General features: G+C 36.9%; 1 protein-coding gene across 3 annotated transcripts; it reads right to left on the bottom strand.

Moving 5' to 3' along the window:
- Window positions 1–11,365: 11,365 nt before the first annotated feature.
- Window positions 11,366–16,893, bottom strand: LOC112161200 (retinoblastoma-like protein 2). Of its 3 annotated transcripts, none has more exons than XM_024296259.2 (14): window positions 16,750–16,893; window positions 15,788–15,865; window positions 15,491–15,597; window positions 15,316–15,407; window positions 15,054–15,191; window positions 14,816–14,974; window positions 14,653–14,716; window positions 14,474–14,580; window positions 14,224–14,400; window positions 13,614–13,685; window positions 13,030–13,081; window positions 12,797–12,915; window positions 12,401–12,562; window positions 11,366–12,325 (listed from the first exon to the last, which is right to left on the bottom strand). In XM_024296259.2, the coding sequence occupies exons 2-14, from the start codon at window positions 15,850–15,852 to the stop codon at window positions 12,134–12,136; spliced, it is 1,506 nt and encodes a 501-aa protein (XP_024152027.1). In that variant the 5' UTR covers window positions 15,853–15,865; window positions 16,750–16,893; the 3' UTR covers window positions 11,366–12,133. The 3 variants fall into 3 exon arrangements, with proteins under 3 accessions (XP_024152027.1, XP_024152028.1, XP_024152025.1); XM_024296260.2 differs by having other exon boundaries at window positions 15,788–15,860; window positions 16,750–16,874; XM_024296257.1 differs by lacking the exon at window positions 16,750–16,893 and adding an exon at window positions 16,561–16,741.
- Window positions 16,894–17,636: the final 743 nt, after the last annotated feature.

Genomic DNA, 17,636 nt, shown 5'->3' with positions numbered 1-17,636 from the left:
AAAACAAACAAAAGATCATCTTAATACTTAAGCAATGAGCCTCTCAGCTCTAGAACAACAGCAGCTTTTCCTCTCCTCCCTTGAGCCGGCAGAACTGTGTCATGATGACACAGCAGGCAATAATGCTATTAGCAGACTATTAGTGGTATTTGATGTGTGTAAAAAAAAAGCCCTTCAGCAGATGGTTTAGTGATGTTCAGGGTATTAGGCCTGTTGCCGTGGTGAACACAAAAGCTCCAGCAAACTGCAGGGGAAATTATAGTGATAATAAGCCTTTTCTTCTCCTAATGGATTTTTATTTTATCCCAGTGATGATGAATGTTGAACACAGCAAAGTAGTCGAGCATTTTTGTCTTATTTGCATCCATATCCATGTGTTTTTATTTTCATCTCAGGGGAAAATGATGCTTCTTTAATTACATGTTTATTTTCCTCTTAGGTTTATATGCACATTTACTTTGCAGCTGCATTCTATTAAGAAATACTGCATGATTTCTAATGACGAACTCAAAATGTCAAGGTTATCAAGTCCAAATCATTATAGCATTTATTATATTTAGATAATGCTGTTTTGGCATAGCAAATGTTCATTTTTTATCATAAATAATCATATTTAACAACTGTTCAAATCCTTAAATGCAACATGCAGATACCATTCAGTTGGGAGTATTTGGTATTATTTTCTCACAATAAAATTATTTTTAATGAATGTAAAAAATCCTTAAAAAGGAGGTCTTTTATTTTTTTAATTGTATATGAAATTAAATATATTATACATATATAAGGCTTTAATATATTAAATATATTTATTCAATAATTTTTTTGAGTCTCTCAATGCAGATAAATACTTTTTTTTTAGAAGTTTTTACTTTTTAAAATACATTTATAAGTTAACGCTGTTTGTTTACCAGCCGAAAAATGTGAAAAAAATTAGAAATCTGGAAATACTGCTGCTATCTAAGACCAGAGGCTGGAAAGGAATCACATATAATGAGATGTTAAATTAGAATGTGTTATATCCACAGAGGCTGTGTTGTTTGAAGGCTACAACAGGTGCGCACGGACTGACTACCAATTCAGACTTAAATTTAATAAGCTATAAAAAACCAGAGAAAGAAGCTCACAGTGTGCAAAGATGATAAAGTCTGTTTGTAAGTGTGCTCTCAAGGGTGTCTGCATCAAGAATAACAATGTTGTTGTAGCAGACAGTACTATAAGCAAACAGAAACAGTCAATTTTTTATGTTACTGTTGAAAATGTAATTTATTTTGTTATCTCACAATATAGTAAAGAAAACCACAGTGTGAGTTTGTGCCTGTGAGCGGGAACGCTGCGTTTCAGCTTCAGATGATTCTTTGTTATGTACACCATATTGGATTCTACCATCACATAGTAACACAGGGGCTTGTTAATTTACAGAATAAAAGCACAGATCTGTGCAAAACTCAGCAAGACGATTGAACAAAAACATAAACAAAACAGAAAGTCCTCATGGTAACAACTTACTCAAGAGTTCCATGGCCTCGCTTGATGACTGTCAGGGTATTATCAGTTTGAGTACAGGAGACAAACACAAGTGGAAAGGAAACTTAAACTTAGCAAAAAAAGGACTTAAACCATAAATGAAAGGGTAGAGACAAGCTGAAAAACATACTTTAGATGGATCAGGGGGTCATTAGCTAACAAAAAACAGCTGTTATGGTTGAAAACTGAAACCAGGTGGGAACATGGGAGCACAGGAAGCAAAAACTAAGATAATAAAATATAATATGATTTATTTAACCGAAAGAACAACAAACAAGGAGGCTATTTTAATAGAAAAAAAGCAGAACACACTTAAAAAATGTTCCTTATAAAATAGTCTTAAAGATTCACTCTGATGAAAATTGTGCTTTCAACATGATTTTGTTCTCATAGTGGAGGACATGTATTAAGAAAATTTTACTTAAAATTGCATTCTGAGTATTTCTTTATTCAAATTATCATGAATCAGGTGTAGACAAAATAAATAAATAAATAAAGGTTGAAAAATTGGTTGCGTTTCATATAAAAGACGCTGGGAGGGCCACAAGTTCTCTGCTCTGCTCGCCATTTGAAATGTTAGGTTGGGAGTGTGAAGAGCTTTAAAGGGTAACCAAACCCTAAATCAACTTTTTCTGTCTGTTGACCTCTATAAATGGGATTTTAAAAGTGCTGTCTGTTTGTCAAAAATTTGGCAATGACCAATTAAAATAAACTTGTTTATTCTTGAAAATATAGCAAAAAACTGTTTGTGTGCTGCCCCCTACAGGTTAAATTGATGTATTACATTTAAATTTCATGATTTGTAGAAACATTTAAGTCCCATGTCATTTCAGAAGTCCCACATCATGATCTGTAGCTCCAGTAATGACAACACTCTTGTTCCCAGCCCCGCCCCTCTGAGGGATTTTCACATTTCAGCTGTGGGTGGAGTCAGAATCCAACTTCCCTGTTTGGTTACCCTTTAAGATAGTGGGAGGCACGCAAGGGGGCAGGGTTGCTCTGCACCATCGGTCCGGACCACAACTCATTTCTATTGAACTACTGCCACTCTGCAGAAACTTTATCCTTGAAAAACAAAACTTTTTTTTTATTTTGCATAATCATAATTAAAAGACCACTGGGAACACTTAAAATAGATAATTGGAGTGGGACTTAAAACCTTTATTTGGTCATGATTTGTGTAACACTCGGACGACACACATGTGTAACTAAAAAATAAAATACAGAAGGCATCTATGGAATTCAGTTTGATACCAAGTGAAAACTGATTACATTTTTTCTTTCTTCTTTTTGCAATAATTGCCTTAAACAGCAACAGCAAAGATGTTCATTTTCCTGCAATTCAGGAAAAAAGGTCATTTGTAATCACAGTTTTAGCAGTAAACTGTTATTTTTTAAATTTTAAAAACCTCCTCTTGAAACTTTAAATTAAAACATTCACTTATATATACTTTATATACAGCTCTGCTTTGCTTTAACAGATTTTCAGTCACCAAAAAACAAACAATACAAACTGGATGATGCACAGTACCATCCAGTCTATTTAGATAACAGTTACATCTGATGTACTGATAGTACCCCCCCCCCCCCTCCCCATCATACATTCACCTTCACAGCCTTTTTTTTCCTTATCAAATTTAATATTTTACAGAGCGCACTCATCTACCTTCACAATAGAGAAGCCGATTCGGCTGAAGGTCACCGTGACATCCGAGCTGAATAAATGACATTTAGAGTACAATTTCTTATTTTTCGCCATTTCCTTTGAAGGTGTTACGCTACATGAGCAGGGCACGGACACACCCACATTTATGCACAGGTTCACAGGTGCAACCTTACAGCGGGGCTGTTAAATTCTTCACGTCTGAGGATGGGAGTTCTGCATCAAGTTCCACAGTTATTTCCTTGAAGCACAGAAATCACTAGAAGGGAACGATCTCTCATCAAATGAATATTGGTGTTTTATTGTTGGGGTTTTAGTTTATTTTTTAACCCTTGTTGCCCCAAAGGGTAAAATATATAAATGTTGACATTCCAAAAATCACCACAAGACGTTTGGGAAGCAATTTACCATTGACTCTCATATGAAAGGGTCTAAATTTACATCAAAAACTAATTTATATTTAGTGTAGTTTTTAAAAAAAAATCTGCATGTAATTAAAATGCATGTGTAGGCGAGTTTGAGTTTTTTTGATTAGATGTTTTATCTACGTTCTAATATGATAAAAATATAATAAGTCAAATGTGTGTGTGTTGTGAGGAGCTTTAAGCTAGCATGAGATAGTGTAAACAAAGGGATGCTGTGATGTCAACGTGGGGTTACTTCCCTCCAAACAGTCCCGCTCACAACCCGGAGGCAAATTTTTGATAGACTCCATGATCCCTCCCCCCTCGCGTTTCAAACAGGAAGTACCTGCTGGTCAGAAACCCATAGACTTCTATTGAGACAAAAACAGCCATTACTTATTCATTTTATATGTTTTGATGTCTTTTTATTAACATCTTCTTTGTAATCCTAATTTTTTTCATGCTATATTCAAGTTATAAACTGACCAATCAGATGCCTCAGTAAAAGCATGTGGTGAATGCTGACCCCACCTGGAACGTTTGATTGACAGATTCTCCCTTTCAGTGGAAGGCGCGTGGACTTGAAAAAGGTAATTTGTGATTGGTAGCAATAGTTGCCCTAGAAGCGTGACTGAAACCGACTCAGACCAATCACTGTCGTCTTGCTCCAAATGGCGGCGTCTATATCATAGAAAAATGGTGACTGAATTGGCTTCATTTTGCTGGAGCTGGAAGGCATTTTCTATGGGTGACATCACACCTAGCTGTGTCCATCTTTATATACTGTCAATGAAAAACTCCTGCTGTTTTTAAGAAAATCTATCTTAAAAAAAAACTGAGCACATTTTTTGATTTTGGCTAAAACAGCACAATTATAATTAAAAGACCACTGGGAAAAAATTTAAAATATTTAAAAAAAATAGTTTGAGTTTAAAAGAATGGGTGGACCTAACAGAACTCACTTAGCTCTATCCTACCTTCTCTCATATTTTGGAAAAAAAAAATCTTTAGGATTTAATGCTTTTTCATCATTCAAAATCCACTTGTGACTTGAGAGGCGACGTGTTACCTTATTTACCTGTCGTTCTCTGGTCATAGATATGATAGGCTCCAGCTCAGCCGTGACCCTAAACTGGATAAGGAAGATGGAGTCTCAGGGTTAATTATTTACCAATAGATTTCATAGGATGCCTAAAATAAACAATAACTGTTAAAAGTGTGGCGTATTAACAGGTAATTGAACATTTTAGGCTGGTATTCTGGTAATCTCTGGTTAACATTTAAAAAAATAAATCCAACTCCACTGGTCATGTATCTGTTTTCAAAGGAAAAACTGTCTATTTCCTCGCAGGTAGAAAAACGACGTATTGATCTCATCATTAAAGCAGGAATACATTTTGGATGCATCACACAACATTCGATCATTGAATAGCATTACAGCTCTGTTAGGAGAGCACGCCGCGACCACACCACCAGTCTGCTGTCGGCATTTGGCCAAAAATCTGGTACTGATTTGCTGGTTCACATATGCATTTAAAAGAACTGTTGAGTGTGGTTTTTTTTAAAGTCTTATTACGTCCTACTATTGCACATTTATTTAGGTAAAATCAGAAGTGACCTTGTTTTGTTTGTTTTTAAGGTCTTTTTCTATTGTTTTACTGAGTTTTATGTCTACTTTTCTTGTACTTTTAATGGTTTTGTTTTTTTGGTTTTTCAGTCATGCTTGAGTTTATTCAATAAATAATTTAACTTTCTGGCACATCCATGTCTTATGTCCTACATTTAGGTTCACCAAAACCAATTTTCATGATATCCAGCTGCAAATTTTCCACACGTGCTGCGCAAAACTCCCTCATTGTTGTATCCTTACCGATTTTTGTCTTCAAGTCATTAAGATTTAGTTAAATAAGTCACCACCTCGACAACAATCTCACTTCTGATTCCAGCAGAACAATTTGATTTGTGTTTGAACCAGATTTTAAAAAACCCTACGAAACTAAAAACCCCGGTTTTGTTTCAAAACCCTTTTAGATTTTGTTTTTTTGGTTAGTACTTACTTTTGGTAAAATAGTAAATGGCGTATGCTTGTATAGTGCTGTTCTACCTCACTTTAGTGCTGCATTCACATCAGATGTGATTAATGCGCAGGGGTGACAGGTTTCAGAGTCAAGCAGACACGATCTGAGGTATTGTAGTGCAATTTAGGCATCGGGCACATCAAGGGTAACGCGTCAACCAATCAGGGACTGAGTTTTGGGCAGAAACCCCGCCTGCAATCCTCTGACCACAGGTCACCTGCTCGACCTCCGCACCACGGCACCACATTTTTTAACATATGCAGTGAAGTACTATCTTTGCCTTTGTCCATTTCATCCATTGGGTTTTAGCATCATTGTGGGAAACTCAACATGTTTTGAGCTCAGTAAAGTACATTTTATCTTACATTATATCGAAGTCACAAGTCAAAATGATTACTTAAGAAAATGTGATTCTGAAATTCATATGTGCCTAAAATCTAGTCCTAAATCTCTGTGTTCCAAAATAAATTAAACTGATTGCAACAGAATTATCACTCCAGATACTGAAATACTTTTAAATCAGAACGTGTTTTGCGATGAGTTTTTTTATGTGCAAGTATAAAATGTACAAGTAAAACCTTGGAAGATGCAAAAACAATCAAAAGTTGTGATGGTTACTGCTGTGTTTGCACTAGTGGAGCACTGTAATGAGAGAATGCTGTCTCTATTAAGCAGCACAATGTGCTTTTTGTGTTTATTTGTATAGAAAAAAAATCATGTGATTTTTTTTGTAGTTCAAAATGTCATTTAAATGTAGAATACATTTGTTACTCACTTCATTATTTGTACAGTTACAATTAAAAGCAAAATCATAGTGTCCATACCAAACGGTATCATGTGCGTCTACATGTCTTTCTTTAGTGTTTTTTCAAACATTCCCAGCTGGCAGGTTTGCTTCCGTTATTAGAGGATGGCCTTTATTTTTTGACCCTGTTGGAAAAGGACATGTCTCTTTGTGCCTCCATCCAGGATAATCAAGTCATCCTTGTCCTCGTGCCTCCCTGTATCTCTCCTCCAGCACCCTGACCTTTATCTTCAGTTAAATCGCATTTGCCTTCAGGACTTTATGGGGTTTTCCACTCATTCATAATCTATTTGCAGTGTCCTACAGACTTTTCATTGCCTTGACATTTGACCAAAAACTTAATGGTTAGATATTTCAGTCCTCATATTCATTTGTGGTCTACCTTCAGTCAACCTCTTTGGGAGCAAAGAAGCCGAGATGGATTGTAGGAAGTCTTGCTCCATTTTTCCTCCAGTTGAGCAGACCAGATTAAATCTCTTCTTCATATATATATATATATATATATATATATATATATATATATATATATATATATATATATATATAGATTGAACATTGGAAATAAATGAAAAATAGGTTAACATCTGCATTTGATCCTGTTTAGCGTAAATATCTTTATGTTTTGACACCAAATAGATCACAAACTATCATCATTTTGCTCTAACTTCCACTTATCATCTTATTCTGATTTATATTTATGAGACAGAAACATGATCCTTTAAACACATTTAAAAACAAATATGTTTTATTTAGGGGTCCCGTTAATCATAAATAATTATAAAACATAACTAAGCACATTGGGTTTTTTTTTTTTGCATGACTCTTTTTTTATATATATAATGATGATCAAGCGAGTTGTTAAACTATAATGCAGAGGCCTGATCGAGTTGGATGGTTACTTCTGCAGAGTCTGATAATGCTCTCCATGAAGGGCATTATCCTGCCTGTCATGGTGACTTACGAAGACAAAAATATTAAATCAGTGTTTAGTACTTTAATCTTGACATAGTTTTACATTTAAGTAGTTTTTCACAAAAAGTGGACTAAATGTGGTGCAACGCGTTGTCATGGCAACAGCTACAGCACCTGCACCGACCTTGCCCCTCCCCTTCTTTTTTTCATTATTTTCTTTTTTTCTCTTCTGCTGCATCCCATTCTCCAAAACTATCAAATGCACCAAACTGGTTAAATGAAACTATTAAATCACTCAACATAGTGTGATAGTAGGCTATTAAATGGAAGTTTGTAGTCAATATCTTTTTTGGATTGCTCAGAAAAGTATTCATACTGTTTTTTAACGTTAAATTAGAGCATTCTGGACCTGATGTTTTGATTTATTTATTTTTATTCTGTTAAAAACATTAGCATGTTGCTAAAATATTAGCTAAACTCCATTTTTTTTTTAAATACAATAAAAATTCAAAACATAACCCATGCGTACTAAGCATTAACACAGTAAAGCTAAGATATACATATAATGTTAAAGCCACTAACAGTTTCAGGTTACAGTGCCCCACATTGGCTTTCAGCTCTCAGAAAGTTCGTTTTTGTGTCACATCTTCAAAAGCAGTAAATGAAAACACAATGAATGAGAGACAGTAAAACTTTGGAGTTAGAATTGAACAAAGCTAAAGTTAAATCGGGAATCTTTCTGAGGCAGACTTTGCTGGTTGTTTACAGCCCAGCTCTCCAAAGATCCGACTGGTGTTTGATGATCAAATGGTCATGACAGATTTTTATAAAAACACACACACATATATATATTTTTCTTTTTACCCCACATAAAGAAACTAATACCCTTGTCAGTGCTCAGAAGCATGCATGCAGCACAGTGTTAATAGGCACACAGTTATGGGGATGGAGGAGGAGGAGGAGGCTGGTTGAAATCTGTGACATTCTTCAAGGCCAGTGTAAGATTAAAGACCCGAGCTGTCGTGCCTCTGATCATATATTCACAAAAGATACCCTGTGAAGAACATCTTTAAAGAAAAGCCGACTAGCACTTGAGAATATTTTGGCAGCCCATTATACACATCACATAAATGGTCTATTACTGTGCAGGAAGATTAAGCCCCAAAGTTGTAATTTTTTCCTATTATTTGTCCGTCTGTCAGCGCTCTTATTTTTAGCTGAGCATATTGTTACCATTTGGTCCCACTGTAATAGGTGGTGCAGTCCAGCTATTTTATTTTTTTTTTCTGATCAGACAAAATCTTTTCACTTTTGAGATGAAAGAACAGCGATTTAGGAAGATAAATAAATAAGTAAAGCAAACAGCCTTGGGCACAATGCGCAACCAAGCGCATTTATGCAGAAATGAGAAATGTCAAAAGAGCTTCTTTCCATAATATTGCCTATTTCACTGGCACATAACACTGCCACTGACTCGGGGACATGAATTCGGCACACACACTACAGTAAAGCGAATAATGATTAATATAACTTTCATCTTAGGTTTGCCTCACTTGATGTGGCCTTGAGTCCTTTAATAGTTATTGCACGGTGGAAGGATGGAAGTCTGCATGTCCTTCAAATGGAATGTGCCCATTATGGACTTGCTTTATATACATGGATCTATATATAATATATATATATGTTTCTCTGCTCTGTTAATCAGTGACTTTGTCTTTAAAGCAGCAGAGGAGTCATCCATTCCTGCACCATTAAAACATCAATGTCTCATTTCTGCTAAATGGCAGAGGAAAGATAATTGGCATGTGTGCACGCATATTAATTAACTGATAATGAGACGATAAGCCCCCCCTTCACCTGCAGGTGTGGTGCTGCTAATCAATTGAAAATGAAATGGGGTAAAATGTGCTTCTTTTATCCCGCCACTGAAATTAAAAACCTATTTAGTGCCACATTTTTGAACAAAGTGCTTTTCATTTATCTTCTTCGGCACATTATTCAATCACACTTTCCATTTGTATAATGGTAATATTTTCATGTAATTTCCCACCGCCTCAGAGATGGTATTTTTTGATATGCCTTTGTAAAAATGGCTATTCCATTCCAGCTCCCTTCACTGGCTGGTAATAAACTTACAACCTATATTTCAGATTAAATGTCTTCAGCAAATGGAGGATCAGCGGAAGAACACTTCTGCTCCCTGCTGGAGCCCAGAGGAAGTGTTTGTGCGAGCCCCCTGGTGGAGGGAACGGTGCAGAAAGTGGTGGAACAGCTTTTTAACCCTCCTCTGGGCTGCAGCTTATTTGCCGTGTGAAGTGCTCGCTGCCTCATAAGAGCAGCACTCACAGGCGTGTGATATGCAGAGCGTGGCTATCCAGTGGAGAGCGGCGAGATACCTACAGCTGAAACATAAGCTGGCTATCTTTAAGGGGGCTGTAATAGCCTGCAGCAGAATTGGAAGCATTTGAAAGAGCGTGTTGGAACTATCAGTCCTGACCAGAGGTGTAAGCGAGGAGAGAAGAATGAACACATGAAGGGCTGTGGGAAGAAGTGCCGCAGGGATGAGAGCAGGGATCTAAACAAAGGCTAAAAAAAGGCAACACAGGTACAAAACAACTCTTTGAGATGCAAGAAAAGAACATTTCTCTCAGATGGGCCTATACGTGTCGGCTTGTGTGGCAGGTCAAGTCGAGTCGATGGGGAGCATTGTGTCTCCTCCTCGTGCTGAAAGGCTCTGGTTCACCTTTAGACCAGCAGCACAGAGCCCATCTCAGTCACCACACCGCCATTTGTCACGTCAAACAACCTCGGTCGGGCTGCAGGGGTGACCATTTCAAAGTGACCCCTACACAGCCGTCATAAATCGTTTTCTGTGGAGGGAGGCACCGTGTCCATGGGATCTAGACAGGAGAATAATAAAGAATTCATGTTATTTTTGTTTGTTTTATAAAAGTTTTTGATCAAATGTTGCTGCTCTGCTTTGAAGGGTTTAACTTCTCTGTCTCCTTGTTTTCTTTTTGTTGTTTCACACAAATTCACAGCAGAAGGAAGGTGCTTAAAAATAAATGTAAAGCTTAAAGTCGCTGTATAGGAGCTGGGAGGGAAGACGCAGCCCTGAGGGAGCGCTGAAAATAGAGAAACTTTAGTCTTGAGTGCTTAAGAAAATGCACATTTAGACTTTTTTATATTAACTATTGGGTATATCTGTTTAAGTAAGTGGAAAATATGAAGTTTTCACCAGATATTACTCACAATCTAAGTTCAAAGCGACTGATAAGAAAACTCTGAGTATTCTAGCAGCATTTAAACGCATCATTTACACACAAATCTTTGAGTTGTGACGAGTTTTGTACCAGATTTGTGCGTAAATACAGTTTTGTGTGCATATCAGGCGATTTGTCAATACTATTTAAAGATTTGTTTGTGTAGTTAGTTAAACACAAAATGTATGAAGTACAAATCAAGAGTTACATTTAACTCGAATGAGACTATATGATCTCCGTATATGTGAAGCTCAAATCTGAAAGGCTGCAGAGCAGCAGAAACATCCGACATTCATTCAAATCTTCAAACATGTAGAACTGATATGAACTAAAATAAACTGAATATTTTGGGGGGTTTTGCATGTAAATCCCACTTCAATCATATTTGAATCTATTGTAAAAGCGTGTCAGGTTTACTCTTTTATGCCGTCTTGAGCCAAAACGGTTTTCTAGGACATAGTCTTTTATTTTGAAAGGAAGACTGAGGCTCCTTCTGGGTTGTAGTCGGTGAGAAATCGATCCGAATGGCTTTTTCAGTGATGTAGGTTGCAGACCTCTGGTTTAGACTAATAGCCATGAACATCATAAATTACATTTTTACTTACAAACCCCTAAAACAAAAACAAAAAAATATTTTAATCAGAAAAATACATTTAAATAATGTTGGTGATTTTCAGCAGACAAAATTTTTATTATATTAAAAACAACTCCTGTTCTTGGGGATTTTACATGGTTTATTTCCTAAACAAAACAAGAGTGACATACAAATAAATGTTTGTACACAACCATTCTTAACAACTCTCAAGATATATAGAAGGAAATAAAGGCATAAAGAACAGTTTCTTATAATATACAGTAATGTCTGTAGTAAACGGATGTGCATTTTCACAACAAATGTACCAAAACTTTATCCATAAATGAAACAAGTTTCTCTGAAAGCCATTCGGCTTAAATGTCTCTTAAAGAATTTGGTTGAATCTGCGTTGATTTTCTGTTTGTGGATGGAGACACAAAAAGTCTCAGTCAGATCAGAAAAAAAGGAGTTTTCATACATTCTTTAATACTAGAACTTCTCTTCTTTCTCCTGGAAAGTGCACTTCAGTTCTTTTAAAACTCTTCAAAAAAAAAAAAAACATTTTCTTTTTAAGTTCCATTCATGAGGAATCCTTTAAAGTGATGCTGGAGTTTTACCAGATCAACACATAATCAAAAACATCTCCAGCTTATTCGACTTTAATGTTCACTGCTCGCTCATAAAGACGTACTTTTCTAAAATCCATAAGTGAAAATGGATCCATTCTGACAGCTTTTCTCTTTTCTTTATTTGGAGTGAAGTTTCCTGGTTGGATCGTTCTGCAGGTTACCATGACGATTCAGGACAAAAATCTAAATATATATATATATATCAACACTGATTTGTGTAAAACAAGGTTTTGGTTTCAGAATTATTGCATCGTTTGAGTGTTTTAAAAACAGTGAGACGGTCACACTCGGACGTGGTTCAGAACTTTGGACCGATCCTCGATCACTTCAGTCAGACGATGGTGCAGAACGGACTGAGCGTCCGTCTGTCGCCTCTTAGCCGGCGGCTCATCCTCCTCATCCTCCTCTTTGAACGACAGAGCACGTCCTTTGACTGGAACTTTTGCTCCGACTTTGTTAATTTTACAAATACTCTGTAAAAACAAGAGTTACAATTCAGTTTTTAAAAATTCCACCTGATGAGACGGTGAAGGTGAGTGAGCGCAAACCTCAGCGGGGCTGGAGCCGAACATGAAGGTGTGAGTGGGCGTCGGCAGAGACGGGCTGTCTTTGTTCAGCCGTGAGATGAAGAGGTTGGTGTTGGGAACGCGGTACCTTAAGGAGAAATCCTTCTGCCGTTTGGGGTACGGAGACGACGGCGGAGTGTCCCCCTGGATGAGACATGGAAGTCTCCATGTGATACCGTCTCCCTTTGGAGGTGAGATTCCACCAGTGTGTCCAGTTCATAAATACTACTACCAGCACACAGTTTTTGCTCAGGATTTACCAACAATACTAGAATGTATTTGATTACTCATGTATTTTCTATTTGACCAACACCTTTTGTTTGAGAAAAAAAAAATTCAAGTGTTTTTCTTACTTCTGTTAGTCAGTTTTTCACTCACCCCACACGCCAGGTTGAACTGTTTAGCAAAATTCTGCATTTTGCTGCTGTAGGCTCGGTAAAAACTGACAAAGCTCCCTCTTTCCTCCTCCCTGGGAGAGCTCGGGGTCAACAGGTCACCTGTGAGGATTGGAATTAACAAACAAAACATTACAATGCAATATTTCTTAGGATAAACAGCGGCTAACAAAAGATTTTCTACCAGTAAAAGAACAGATTTGTGGACTAACTCGCCTGTTAGCTGATTCTCCAAGACGGAATCTGTGATCAGCATTTCTTTGCAGATCTGAGGACAGAAAAAAAGACTTTAGAATCAGAGTTTAGGATAAAATTGTTTGTAGCTAATCTTAGTATAAAAAGAGAGAAAGGATGTCACGTTTATATGGATTTATCTCAGGGGCTAACTGCAGTGAATGGATTTCTGTAAAACTTTTTATGATTTGATGTACCTGTATGTGCTCAGTTTTATCTAATTGACTTCACCATTTCATGTTTGTAAAGAAGAACTTGTTCTAAAATATGTTTTTAAATAAAACTGGAAAAATAAATCTGTAATTATATTTACCTTTGACAGCTCATCCGCAACAACTGGACAAAAATACCAACTACATTTAAATTCAAATGCATTCATACCACTTTTCCAGCTAAAGGGCACCTCAAGAATGCTTTACATAATAAAATAAATAATAGTACAATATATAATAATTAAAAATAACAATCTTGATAAAAAAATATTAATGAAACCCAACCCAGTTGAATCATTTTTCTGGTAAAAGGTTGTCATGTTTTCAGAAGAAAAAAAAAAAGTTCAAACTTACACTTTCTGTGGAGTACGGCAGAGAGCTGTACGCTTCCATGATGTCGCTGACAGATAATTTGATCTGTGTAACCTGTGAAAGTAAAACAGATACCAGGTGTTAAAGAATTACTTTAAGCTTTCAAATACAAACTTACTTTTTAGCACATTAATCTCATTTTTAATCTATAGCTATTGTCGTGTTCTAAAATAAAAAAAACAAACATAAGAAAAAACAAAGATCCAACTGTTTACTTGCACAAAAGTTTTATTTGAACTCGGCTGTGTGTTTTGTTGGTTAAATGTCGCATTTGTCAGGACTTTTTTAATAAAATAAAAGCACTACCTTAAGGCGTTACAGATCGAGACGAGTATGAAGAAACCACAACAACTATGTCAAATATTATTGTGTGCACAAATGTTTCTTTAATCAGTTTATCAGTGGAGTTTCTTAACTTGGTTGCCAGCAATTGTGTTTTCTGTCCAGCAGGGGTCAGTATTGAGTTACACAGTATCAACACAGTATTATCCACTTTGGTAATGTTCTGAAACGCCTCACAATCCTCATCTACCCATCACTGGATAAAACGTTCTCTGTTCACATCAGCATGAAGGAACAGATCCAAACTCACCTGAGCTGTGATGAAGATGGAAGAGAAGAGCAGCTGATCCAGATGATGGTTCTCCATGAGGCGAGGGTACTGAACCAGCGAGTTCTCAAAACACGTCCAGATCGTCCCCCTCTGATCTTCAGAGAGCTTTAGGCTGCAGCACAGGTCCTCCAGACGTGCTGCTGCCAGGGCGTAAACCTGAGCTCAAACAGAAGCAAAGCTGCACCAAACCTCGTCCGTTTCCAAACGCAGCAAACATAACGCAGCTTACCATGCGAGAAAACTGATGCAGGGAGTTGTTTCTCTCCAGTTTGTTTACAGCTGGAGGGTGCTCTCCGTTGTCATTGGAGGAAAAATACATCTCAAAACTGACATGATCTGAACAAAATAAAGAAATAGTTCAGTCTTCAGTGAAACTACAAAGGGTTTTTGGTCACACTTTTAGATTACCTTGTGGCTGGTGACAGTCTGAGTCTACACTTTGAGAACTTTCAAGGAAACTTTGTGACATCACCTGCAGACAAAAGGAATTCTGAAGCACTGCTCTGCTGAAAGACGTTTTAATACACACTCTAGGATTAAAACATGGCAGATCTGATGAGTCTGCGCTGACCTGCTGGATGAGAGGAAAACGGCCTCCGTTAGCTTGGATTTTCTCCCATAGCGGGGAGTCGCTGGTCCAGGCCAAGCGCTCCAAAATTTGTCGTGTTGCTTGAGAGAGGTGTTTGGAGACATTATAGTGCTGATCTAGTTTCATCACAAGCCCAATCACCTGCACAAGAAATAAAAAGTTTTAAATGTGATGAGTGCTCTGATCAGATGTTGAATAATCCTCTAAGTTGAAAACACACCTTTATCAGGTGGTATGGTGTCAGCCGGAGGATGTGAAGCAGCCGGGTGAAATCACATGGTAAGTTGTTTGAGGTTATGTGGACCTCCAGATAACAGGCCACCAGAGAACGGTGGAGGAAATCATCTGACAAAAGTCCCTACAACCAACAATAGAAAAAGAAGTTTACTTTGAAGGAGAAAAATGAATATAAAGAGTAAAAATAATTTCAAACTAAATAGACCGCAGTTTACCCTGTGGCTACACGAGGGCGGCATACTCACTGAGTTGTCATTGAGTCTCTTCATCTCAGACATCTTCTTCAAAACTCCATAACAACAAATCCTGGCGTGATGGCAGCACTTTTCAGCCAAATCTGTAGACAACCAATAAAATTCCATCAAAGCATTATCCTTTTTCTTTAAAAAATATCATTAGTTGAATCACAAACAAGCGCACCTTTGTTGCTCTCGTCCTCCTCTCTGTGTTTGTAGTTCTGCAGAAACTCTTTGAGTGTACCATCCAGCCTCGCTTTAACTTCTTCTGTCAGATCTTTGGACCAATCCCTGCATTTAAAAACAAATTAATGGTAATAAACAAATAAAAAATACAAAATAATTCTTCAATTGGCTGGAAAAATATAAATATTGACAGATAAATGAAGGATTTCCTCGCTCTATATTTCTCTTAACCATCAGAACAGTGTAACAACTCCTACACTGAGCTGAATTGTGTCTGTTCAATCGACTGTCTGACCTGAGGCGCTCACTGGGGCCTGGTTTCCGTTGTTCCTCATCACCACCCTGAGGCATGGTTGCCATGGTGACCTCTTCACTACCACAGAACAGGAAGAAGGTGGAGACAGAAAAACAGAAGTGAACACAGAGCCATTTAAAGAGCACACATGAATGAATCGCATCCAAAATGAACAACGAGAACAAATGACTGTGGTGTAGCGTCTCCTTATTCAGTTGATCATTAGTCAGGTACCGGTACTTTATAAAGTAATCACCAGAAACATGTTTGTGTACATTTGTACACATGGATGTGGGGTTTTTGTGACATCAGCAGCTTCTAAAAGTCTATTTTTTTTAGTTTTTAATATATAAAAACAAACATTTAAATCAGGTGGGATTGTGGATCTTGACTGGTCAATTCTAAACACTTTATGTCAAATTGTAATCAATGTACTGTCTGATATTTTTTGACAGATGAATACACACTTGTCACTCAAAAACTCAAGAGTCTCCCAAATGATTAAGCTTCCACCACTGTGCTCAACAGTTCATCTTTGAGCTGCTTTGGTTTCTAAAACGTTAATTTGAAGACATAAAGTAGAAAGCCCAGCTGACTTTGTTTAAATGTTTTTAAATTTAGTTCTTAGCTGAGAAATCTAAATCCTTCGAGTATGGATCTTTAAAATCTTGACAAATCTGATTTTGCTCGTCAAACATTAGTTCTGTACCAATTTTAATAAGTACTACCGAACCTTTGACTTAGAAACATACTTAATTATTAATATTTATTACCTATGAAAACCATCGGGGAGGAAACATGCCTTGACAAATTCCAAAGATGGCGATAAGCTAAAGTACAACATTTATCATCCAACCTTAAACTAACGGCTCCTTCAAATAAAGGCAAGAGTCACTGAATATGTAGCGGTACAAATAAACAAGCGAGGAATTCGGTAAAGTCTTCCTAAAGAGTCGTCTTACCAGAAAAGTTGTCGTCGACGTGCTCACGAAGAAAATTTAAAAGTCAAAAGAGGCGCCGCTACACCCCGCTACCAGCTAGCGAGAACGTGACAGTGCTGCGTTCAGGTTCACCGGAAGTTGGGAAAAATCTCGTTTCAGCTTAAAAAAAGTTTATAACAATTAAAATATGTCTTAAACTTAGCAATTTAATAATAAAAAAATATTCTCATACGATTATAATTCATATAGAATATATCTATGTAAATATGTTACAGAAAAAATAAGAATGTTTTACACAGCTTGCATCTTCGTTTTAAAAACCTTTTTTGGCGAGGGCTTGTGAACGCAACATCACTTGTTACGTAGTGACGTAGTTTTAAAGTGAGAGAACGAAGGCAAACTCCCGCGAAACCATATCAAGAACCATAACAACCATAATATTTGAGTATCTGCGGACAAGCCCCGCCCTTTTCACTAACATGACAGTAGAGATGATAACATGACAGTAGTGATGATAAGCCTTCAGCAACTTGTAACTATTGTAACTGTAAAATCAGTCCAACAAGAGGCTTTCAGTTCTGTTTGCTCAGCTGCTGGACAAGACAAAATAAAAGTCAAAATAATCAATAATCAATACCACTGTAGATTCAGTGCAGCACTCTTTAATAGTGATTGGTAGATAACCAGTATAAAGCACAAAGCTTGACAAAGATTATTTTGCAAAATAAGAGAAAATAAAGAACTCTACTAGGCTTCCGATACAGAACAATACATCACTATCTTTGACTCTACTATCAACAACAAGATTTGTTCTAAGTACATTGGCGCCTGTTCTACAGGTAGTTAGCACAAATTACTTAATGCACTTTAATTTTGGCACTTTTAAAAAAAGTAATATTTCAATTATT

This window comes from Oryzias melastigma, linkage group LG3, assembly GCF_002922805.2.
Source record: "Oryzias melastigma strain HK-1 linkage group LG3, ASM292280v2, whole genome shotgun sequence".
Classification (NCBI taxonomy): Eukaryota; Metazoa; Chordata; class Actinopteri; order Beloniformes; family Adrianichthyidae; genus Oryzias; species Oryzias melastigma.
Note: the sequence above shows the minus strand (reverse complement) of the source record. Positions and strands in the feature narration are given on the sequence as shown.